Source organism: Coregonus clupeaformis, chromosome 7 (genome assembly GCF_020615455.1).
Source record: "Coregonus clupeaformis isolate EN_2021a chromosome 7, ASM2061545v1, whole genome shotgun sequence".
NCBI lineage: Eukaryota > Metazoa > Chordata > Actinopteri > Salmoniformes > Salmonidae > Coregonus > Coregonus clupeaformis.
Genome location: NC_059198.1, coordinates 31001294 through 31012045, shown reverse-complemented (window position 1 = coordinate 31012045; position 10752 = coordinate 31001294). Strand labels below are relative to the sequence as shown.

General features: G+C 41.7%; 1 protein-coding gene across 1 annotated transcript; it reads left to right on the top strand.

Moving 5' to 3' along the window:
* Window positions 1–305: 305 nt before the first annotated feature.
* LOC121569722 lies at window positions 306–9647 on the top strand. Its single transcript, XM_041880875.2, has 8 exons — window positions 306–392; window positions 484–542; window positions 955–1100; window positions 2957–2993; window positions 3572–5702; window positions 5962–6308; window positions 6466–6580; window positions 6721–9647. Exons 1-8 carry the CDS (start codon window positions 389–391, stop codon window positions 6831–6833), a joined length of 2952 nt encoding a protein of 983 aa, XP_041736809.2. The 5' UTR covers window positions 306–388; the 3' UTR covers window positions 6834–9647.
* Window positions 9648–10752: the final 1105 nt, after the last annotated feature.

Here is a 10752-nt window from a genome sequence, read left to right as displayed (position 1 = left end):
TAGTGGAGATAAGGGAATATTTGAGTAGTGAATCATCAGAAACTAAACTGAGAAACTGAACATTTTGTGACTTGAAGGGAGGTGATTGATTTCCCTAATGGGTTCACACCGATACAATTACATTGTCCGTGTTATGGACAGCAAGCTACTCACAACATCAATGCGAACGAACGGGACCAACACTTGGGTTTTAAACAGTGACGTCACAAAGGCAATTGCCATAGAAATAGAATTATAGTCACATGAACTGTATTCTAAAATAGGTTCATCAATCACTTTACTCACATCGGCAGATATTGTTATCTGTAGGCTGTTGTGGATTCGTATATTTTAAGTATATTTTTAAGTGCTTGGATCAACAACTGAATTAAGAAATTCAAGAGAACTCATGAGTAATAATAATTATTAATTATGAGATTATGATGAATGACGTTCTCTTGTTTTCAGCTTTTCTCACAATTTACTTTTCTTTTTAAAATCCAGGTGCGTGTATGATGGATACAAACCCTAACGTGTTAGGGCTGGAGGACCAGCATAGAACTGTAAGTAGCCCACAATGTTTGATTGTTGTAACAGCAGATATATGGTTTTGTAATCTGGCTATCTATCAGGTAATTGACAGCACTTGATCTCTCTCATCACTTTACTCAACTACAACTGGCAGTTTTCTGACCCTTTGCCCATTAAAGTAAGTGTTGGGTTACTTGACTGGACTGAGAAATGTAACTTATATACCCTGCAAATAGTTTTTTCATAAATCACGATTATTTTTCCTAAAATGGCACCCTATTCACTATGTAGTGCACTGCTTTTGACTAGGGCCTGACTACTTTTTTACAGGCCTGGACAAATGGAATAGTGCCATTTGCATGTTAGGTGCCATTTGGGGACAAAAGTAGTGAATAGGGTGCCATTTGGGATGCATCTGTGAGTGATGATACTGTCCACTTCCAGGCTTCCTCCAGTTCCTCTGGCTGTAGGGAGACAAGTCAGGCTGCAGTGACCTCAGGATCCAGAGTCAGTGGAGAGCAGCATCCTCAGAAACCCAGCAAACAGCGCTCCCAACAGGGCTTCAGTGTACTACAGAAACTGTCTGCTGAGTAAGTTCAGTTACAGTGTATGTCCACTACCAGTCAAAAGTTTGGACACACGTACTCATTCAAGGGTTTTTCTTTATTTTTACTTTTTTTTACATTGTAGAATAATAGTAAATACATCAAAACTATGAAATAACACATATGGAATCATGTAGTAACCCAAAAAATGTTAAACAAATCAAAATATATTTTGTATTTGAGATTCTTCAAATAGCCACCCTTTGCCTTGATGACAGCTTGGCACACTCTTGGCATTCTCTCAACCAGCTTCACGAGGTAGTCACCTGGAATGCATTTCAATTAACAGGTGTGCCTTGTTAAAAGTTAATTTGTGGAATTTATTTCCTTCTTAATGTATTTGAGCCAATTAGTTGTGTTGTGACAAGGTAGGGTGGGGTATACAGAAGATAGCCCTATTTGGTAAAAGACCAAGTCCATATTATGGCAAGAACAGCTCAAATAAGCAAAGAGAAAGGACAGTCCATCATTACTTTAAGACATGAAGGTCAGTCAATATTGAACATTTCAAGAACTTTTAAAGTTTCTTCAAGTGCAGTCGCAAAAACCATCAAGCGCTATGATGAAACTGGCTCTCATGAGGACCACCACAGGAATGGAAGACCCAGAGTTATCTCTGCTGCAGAGGATAAGTTCATAAGAGTTACCAGCCTCAGAAATTGCAGCTCAAATAAATGCTTCAGAGTTCAAGTCACAGACACATCTCAACATCAACTGTTCAGAGGGGACTGTGTGAATCAGGCCTTCATGGTCGAATTGCTGCAAAGAAACCACTACTAAAGGACACCAATAAGAAGAAGATACCTGCTTGGCCCAAGAAACATGAGCAATGGACATTAGACCAGTGGAAATGTAACCTTTGGTCTGGAGTCCAAATTGGAGATATTTGGGTCCAACTGCTGTGTCTTTGTGAGACGCGTGTGGGTGAACTGATGATCTCCGCATGTGTATTTCCCACTGTAAAGCATGGAGGAGGAGGTGTTATGGTGTGAGTGTGCTTTGCTTGTGACACTGTCTGTGATTTATTTAGAATTCAAGGCACACTCTGCAGCATACCCATTGGCTTAGTGACTTCATTTTTTAATGACCACTTTTATTTGCTGCATACTGCCTCTCCCGCTCAACCCAATTAGATGGTTTGTCTAAAAAACAGCTAGCATATGTGGGAACTCCTTCAAGACTGTTGGAAAAGCATTCCAGGTGAAGCTGGTTGAGAGAATGCCAAGAGTGTGCAAAGTTGTCATCAAGGCAATGGGTGGCTACCTTGTCACAACACAACTGATTGGCTCAAACACGTTAAGAAAAAATTCCAGATTAACTTTTAACAAGGCACACCTGTTAATTGAAATGCATTCCAGGTGACTACCTCATGAAGCTGGTTGAGAGAATGCCAAGTGTGCAAAGCTGTCATCAAAGCAAAGGGTGGCTACTATGAAGAATCTCAAATCTCAAACATATTTTGACTTGTTTAACACGTTTGGTTACTACATGATTCCATATGTGTTATTTCATAGTTTTGATATCTTCACTATTATTCTACAATGTAGAAAATAGTAAAAATAAAGAAAAAAAACTTGAATGAGTACGTGTGTCCAAACTTTTGACTGGTACTGTATGTATTAACTGTGTTTTTTTTAAAATATATGTGTAGTTTTTTCTTGTATATAACCATTCCACAAAAGAAGTCCCCTGATTTAAAAAAAATGTATTTTAATTAAATTTAATACAATAAGAAGCCTAATGTGAAATGTGTTACAAATGAACAAAGTACAGGAAATCATGTCACCCTACTGTATGTAGGGTAAATTATAAATACATAATTTCCCTGTTGACAATCTCAGAGAACGGAGGATCACGAATGAATGTCTACATGGTGTGGTGAGTCTAACCATTATGTAGAGTTTATAGAGGCAATCAGCTGGTGCTATATCTATTTGTGGACGTATAAATTAATGATATGTACCCATTGATCTTGAAGAAGATAAGTTATAAATGCCTCATTAGCTTAGTTCGACTGTCGTACCCCATCAGAACCCAAGATATGAACTTGTTTTACTCTAATGTTTGTAAACACAGTAAATGTAAACAAACAGCCTCAAAACATGGTTAAAACTATAGTCTTGATATCATGGATGGTCAGTCCTTGGCATCCTCTATTTATGAATTTGAGAGTGGTTACATTTCTCCAAAACCATCCCTCAGCTTTTTACTGAAACAGGGGCATTCCGTTTTGTTATAGTTTCTACGGCTGATTGCCCCTTTAAGGGATTAGTTATTAGTATAAGATATTAGTTCAGAGATTTCAGTAACTCTCCTTTAAGTCACATTGAGAAAGGTTACCCTGTGTCTCATTGCCGACTAAAGCGTTGTCAAATTATGAATTGATTCAACAACACAGTGGTTAAAAAGGAACCTCTACTGAAATGTTTTTATTTTCTCCTTTCTTCAAAATTCAGATTAGTTTGGAGGACCTGAGTCACGCATCGGATGGCATCATCGACTGGGTGGTGACCGTCACCACTGAAGTTCTCCTCCCTGCCATCTCCCTGTGCAAAGCTCTGAGAAGCAGATCCTCCTCCAGCACTAAACAGGATCCACAGAGAAGGTCCCCATCAGAGGCCTCGCTGCTACAGGCCCCATCAATATCAACATCATCATCAACACCTCCACACTCTGGTGCCTCCCCAGTGAGACTGAGAATCATCCCCAAAATGTCCAGCTTCCTTACAGGCCAGGGTGACGCTACTGGTCGCCTTCTGGGGGGGCGGGCCCTTGGATCCCTGTTAGGTGGAGAGGTGAGGACGGATGCTGAGTTAGAACACATGGCCAGCAGGGTGGTGGCTGTGGTTCTACAAGGGGTCTGGACTATGACATCAGTAGACACTAGCGACCCTGAGATGGGGGCTCTTCTCTCAGGCATTCTCAAGAACATCCCCATGGTGTTGAATCCTGCTGTAGCTGCAGATAGAGAAAGCTCTGACAGTCAGAGTCCCTTGGAGACAGTTGACATTGGGCAGAGAATCAACCCAGGGGTTTTCCTCTCAGACGAGCACATCAGCCGTATTTGCTCAGACACGGTGACCAGCGCGTACAGCAACACCAGGTTCTCTGTATTGGAGGACAAGTCTCTAGGCTTCACTGATGACAGAACCCTGGCTCCTCCATCACCGCTTTGTCAGAAGTCCCAGTGTTGCCTGACTGCTGGGGAAGAGACAGGCAGGGCTCCCTCTCTCTCTGAGCAGCACAGCACCACCTCCCTACAGGGAAGACAGTCATGTTCCTCACACTGCAGCCAGACATCAGGGCAGAGTGCTGCCTCCCTCTCTGGTAGTCAGAGTCCAGACGAGCTCCTCACCCCTGAGGTGAAGCAGAGGATTATCATGGCTGTGGAGGAGATCATCACAGAGGGCGGTGAGGACGAAGCCTCTGGATCCACAGAGCTGTGTGAAGCTGTGTCACCAGGCTCTCGCCGCTTCACTCCCACTACCAGCCTGGCAGCCAGCAACATTGTGTCTGTTGTTCTGCACGGCCTAAAGGACACCATCGGTGCGGTTCAGTCCAAAGAGGTCACCAGGTCAGAGTTGGAAAAGACAATCAGCCAAAGCCTGGTCAACTCTGTGATGGTGATCCTGAAGAGTCGGTTGATGCTGGATGCTCAGGTTCCTGTGGTGCAGGGGGACAACTCCACCCTGAAGACCTCAGAGCAGATCCCACATGGAACCATGGAGACCCCAGAGCTGATCCCATCTGTAACCATGGAGACCTCAGAGCTGATCCCAGACAGAACCATAGAGCCTCCAGGATGTTCCTCAGACATAGCTGTGGATAAGAACCACATCTCCCTCCAAGGTGATGAGGACATGGCTTATGAGGCCAGCATCACCGCCACCTCTATCTTCTCCTCCATCGTGGATCTGGTGAATCCCATAAAGGACAGAAGGTCCACCTCATCCAGGGGAGGCTCTCAGTATCAGTGCCCCATGCGTGCCTTCCTGGACTCCAAGGACCTAGCAGGGTTCCTTCGCAGCCCTAACCTCCGCCGCTTCTCTGAGCAACTGATCTCGCACGTGGTGCGACTGATCCTGGAGTCCAAAATGGCGAAGACGACGTCAGTGAGAACGTGTTTCTCAGACACGACAGTCACCAACCTGAGTGGAGGCCTTGACCTGTCCACAGAGTTCTGTACTGAGCTCCTCTACAGATTTGCGGAGGGGGCGGTCAAGAACCTTCTGGAGACTTTCCTGAGTGTTCCACACAGCCCTCCTGTGGAATCCTTCATGGAGGATTACAGCTGCATGGAAGAGAGGAACTGGGTGGTCTCTCCCACCCTCTCTAGTGCCAGGAGTGCATGCCTGGAGAGTGATGATGACTCCACAATCACACAAGAGTCAGGTGAAGTGGGCGTGGTCAAGCCCAGCTCTAGGAAAACCATCAATGATCTTCTATCTGACATGTTCATTGACAGAGTTGGAGAACTTCTCCTAGAGGGTTGTGATGATGATGAGGTTGAACAGACTGCTGCCATAGTTGAAGAACGTCTCCAAGAGGCATGTGATGATGATGAGGTTGAACGTACTTCAAACAACAGTAAGATATCTGTACAAGCATATTTGGTTTGATCAACATAGGTCTGTCCATAAAGTGTCCATACAAAGCTAAGATGATTAGTAAGTCAGATTTGCTGTATTGGAAAAAAAATCTGACTTTTACAACATGGTATTTATATGGTGCACAACCATAGCGCTGTCACATTTCTTTAAGATAAGTGAAATAATAGATTATTGATGGTATCAACATGACATAAGGACCCAATTATCTTTGTGATTTAACTGTTGTGCATCTCCAGATTGCATGATGCCGGACATGATGTCAGAGACTTTGTCTAAGTATTCTCTTGAAGCTGAACTGGACGAGTGCAGAGCTGAATCAGTGGACTCAGCCGAGACAGAGCACAGCACCTCATCCTTCTGGCAGTCCAATCCCAGCCAGGCTTCCTTCAAGGCAGAAGCCTCATTAGATGCCTCCTGGCTGGCCTCACTGGAGGCGATGGTAGACCTCAGCTCTGCTAACAATGCTGCATTAACAGCTGACTGTCAGAACATGGCTGTGACTCAGAGCAGCACAGGGGCAGCTGGCCACAAAGGCTGGCGCTGCATCCCCTGCTGCCAGACTGCTGAGGGGACTCCCATTGAGGTAGCAACACTATTATCACTATATCTCACAGACTATTACACATTCAAAAACATTGAAATGAAGTATCTTCATTTCAAAGAATTGATTAGAGAAATACATTATAGCAAAACATTAATGTCAAGTCAATGTCATGTTATGCCTCTGTGGTTAACAACAGCCTGAGGTGCCTAAAACTCTATCAAAGACAGCGAAGTTTCAGAACAAAAGCCAGAAGAAATCTTCCAAGCCTCGTAAAGGAAATAACTTCAATAATTCAGTGGCACCCCTGCCTGGTAAGTTTTCCTAACATAACAAATGCTCAGGTTACAGGTTACAGGTTGTGCGGAATTGTGTAAAGCTGTGTTCAATTGAAATACAGGTGACAGCAGCTATTACAGGCCTGTCAGAGTACTGATCTCTTGTTGATCTGTAGTTTCAGCTGCTGCAGAGAAACACAAGAAGCCCTCCTTTGGCTCCCGCTTGTCCGCTGCCTTCGCCAGGTTATTTTGTGGATGCTGTGGTAGCAAGAAGAAGATCAGACAGTAGAGAATCATATCAGCCACAAAGGATAACACCAGACATATTTCAGCGCTGGGTTTAAATAGTAAAACCCACATGAATAAATAAAGAAACATAATTGCACTCAAGTTCAACCATACCACAGCTTTTCCTTTATTGATCGTCTCCTGACAAAGTCCACCACATCTACATCAGATCTTTCACAAACAAGCAACAAAAAGGAAATAATTACGTACATTTATCCTTAATTAATTAACTGATTAATTTAATCAAAAATCTTCACATCAAAAGCATTACGACTATTTTTTTTCCCAACTCCGTAGTAGCACACAAAGACCACATAATTCTTACACAATGTATATATAATTGGTAGTTATGTCATGTTATTCAACTTTTTTCTTCATAATTGTTGGTCACACTTTATTTGGATAGTCCCATATAAATGATCTACAGATGGTCATAGTATCGACTAAGTAGCTGTTGATAAGCAAATGTTTGCTAAGGTTACGTTAGGGTTAGGTTTAGAATAAGGGTTAGGGTAAGGGTTAAGGTTAGGGCTAGGTTAAGGGTTAAGTTTAGGGTTAGGATAAGGGTAAGCTTAGGGTTAGTGCTAGCGTTAGGGTTAGTGGATAGTTAGTTGAAATGTTATTGACAGTTATTGAACATCTACAAACCATCTACAACCCATCTACTTGGGACTATCCAAATAAAGTGTTACCTAAATGTTTCGCCCCAGAAAGGTTTGCAACAGTAAAACATGACAAAGAAAATGTTTCCTGACTCAGAAAACAATGCCACACCTTACATAATGAACATAATGTTCTTTTGAAACACACACACTTTAAATGCATTAATACATATAGACATATGCTATTTTAATAATAGATACAATATATTATCTTCATTTATAACATAGTAATATCTGGTTAATAATAATGTATTAAAAATGTTATTTCATACATATATAATTACATGTTGTTCATAATTACACATGTGTTATGTATGCCACAACATAAAAATGTCCTGTTGTTTTTATAATATCTGAAGTATATATATATATATACTTAAGAATCTCAAACAAAAAATTATTGAATAAATATACGATTCTTGAGCACGTTTTGCCTTGAAAAAAAAAAACACTCAGTCACATACACACATGGATCATTACGAACATTTGGAAACAGAAATCACTAAGATCTTCAGCTGTTGGCATGAAAGAAGAGATAAATAGCACTGGTCAGTCTGTAATCAACTGCTGGTATTCTAGTGCTAAATCAAATGAGAGGCTTCCGAGGCCACTTTGGGAGAATCTCAATTGCATACTCCTCGCATCCTCTCTCCTCACCTCCTTCTCTTTAATCCATTTTATGAGAAAGCCAGAGATTCCTCCCTTCTGACCTTCTCCTCCAATAGGTATTGAGGAGGTGAGGAGAGAGGACAGGAGTATGCAATTGACACTCTCTCTTTGATTTTAAGGACATACACTATGTCAGTTACTAGTGTCAAGCCAGTGTTGGTCACATTTTGGTTGGCAGTCAACGTTGTTGCATGGGTGTTGGTAATTGGCGGAAAAGGACTTCGCTTTTAAGTTGGTTACATACATCGGTCTTCTTTATTCGTGCTTACACGTCATCATTATTGAATTTGGTGCCTGCTGATGGAATGCTTAAGAATTTGATTAAAGGTTTACTGATTTATCTAGTTCGAGAATGTTCCGCTGTGAACAGTTGAGTACAATATCTGAGTTTGTGCTGGTGATGATGCAGCACATCTGTAACAGCTCAATTTGTGTTATTGTTGCTTGTTTATAGTTGTGCTTTACTGTTAGTTGTTCAGTTCCTGTATGTCATACCCTGTCCTTTGTCCTGTATGATGGGATAACATTTCAGATTTAGCACTGTTAACAGTGGGTTTGGCTAGGGTGTTAATTTGGCATAGATATGGCAGAAAACATGAAACAATGCAGTCCTCCATGACCAAGAGTAGACACCATTTTACCTTTGCCAAACAAAGAAAGCTAAACTGGCAGAAAAGGGATGGCAAGCAGGTCCTAGGTCATTGTTCAATGACCGGGCTACAGTGTTGAGGCCCACAAAACACAGTGGTCTTTCGTAGGACTTGTGTTGCTCAGGTATCATCACCTATATCATCAGGCGACTATCTATTCCCTTTATGTTGGCCAGAAAGTAGCTTTGCACACCAATTGCCTTCCTAAGGTTCCTTCTTTAATATGTGTTGATATATGTGGGAGTATAGGTGTGTATGAGTTCCAAGACTGCATCCCGATTCTCCAACTTTCTCCCAAAGTGTGCACTTGCACACTCCCCAACAACGGTTGGTGGAAACTCCTTCCAGCCAATGCTTACACCAATCCATTGTATCCATGATGGGGAGTTTGCAAGTGCACACTTTGGGAGAAGGGTGGACAATTGGATTCACAAGTGAATTAAGGCTGCAGAAAATAACCCCTCTTCTGGTTAGAACTCTGTCTGATCTCATGGAGGTGGCCAACCAACACTGCACCCCCCCCCACACCCACACTGAAGGCAAACTGGTTCCGGACACCGACACACACACCGACCATGGTCTCTGAGAAGCCCCTCGCTCTCCCCCATATCCTGCAAACCCAGTAATGTTGTAGCACTCTCACACTCACACACACAGTGATTGACCAACCCTTGGTCCTGTCCCACCCCGTTAGCCACCCAAAGTCCCTGTCAGCTATTCAAGTCTCAGATCTGTTAGTGCCATCTTGCCAACTCCTACAGTCCCTTCAGAAAGTATTCATACCCCTCGATTTATTCCACATTTTGTTGTTACAGCCTGAATTCAAAATGGATTACATAAATTTTTTTGTCACCCATCTACACACAATACCTCATAATGATAAAGTGAAAGCATGTTTTTAAAAGGTTTAGCACATTTATTGAAAATGAAATACAGAAATATCTAATTTACATAAGTATTAACACCCCTGAGTCAATACATGTTAGAATCTCCTTTGGCAGCGATTACATCTATAAGTCTTTCTGGGTAAGTCTCTAAGAGCGTTGCACACCTGGATTGTACAATATTTGCACACTATTATTTTAAAAAAATATTCAAGCTCTGTCCAGTTGGTTGTTGATCATTGCTAGAGAGCCTTTTCAAGTCTTGCCATATATTTTCAAGTCGATTTAAGTCAAAATTGTAACTAGGCCATTCAGGAACATTCAATGCCGTCTTGGTAAGCAACTCCAGTGTATATTTGCCCTTGTGTTTTAGGTTATTGTCCTGCTGAAAAGGTGAATTTGTCTCCCAGTGTCTGTTGGAAAGCAGACTGAACCTGGTTTTCCTCAAATATTTTGCCTGTGCTTAGCTCTATTCCATCTCTTTTTATTCTGAAGAAAAACCCTAGTCCTTGCTGATGACAAGCATACCCATAACATGATGCAGCCACCACCATGCCTGAAAATATGAAGAGTGGTGGTCAGTGATGATTTGTGTTGGATTTGCACCAAACATAACACTTTGTACTCTGGACATAAAGTTCATTTCTTTGCTGTTTTATTTTAGTGCCTTATTGCAAACAGGAATATTTGTATTCTGTACAGGCCTCCTCCTTTCCAATCTGTCATTTAGGTTAGTATTTTGGAGTAACTAAAATGTTGTTGATCCATTCTCAGTTTTCCCCTATCACAGCCATTAAACTCTTTACCTGTTTTAAAGTCACCATTGGCCTCGTGGTGAAATCCCTGAGCGGTTTCCTTGAGTTAGGAAGGATGCCTGTATCTTTGTAGTGACTGGGTGTATTGATGCAACATCCAAAGTCTAATTAATAACTTCACCATGCTCAAATTAAGAAAATGTTTAGTCCTGAACTTATTTAGGCTTGCCATAAATAAAGGTTTGAATACTTCTTGACTCAAGATATTTCAGATTTTCATTTAAAAATAAATATGTACAC

What these genes read in the sequence shown, in the direction of transcription:
- LOC121569722 (XM_041880875.2), top strand. An exon ending in TGGAGGACCAGCATAGAACT is followed by an intron (nt 543 to 954) that starts GTAAGTAGCCCA and finishes GTCCACTTCCAG; the next exon opens with GCTTCCTCCAGTTCCTCTGG. An exon ending in TGAACGTACTTCAAACAACA is followed by an intron (nt 5,703 to 5,961) that starts GTAAGATATCTG and finishes GTGCATCTCCAG; the next exon opens with ATTGCATGATGCCGGACATG.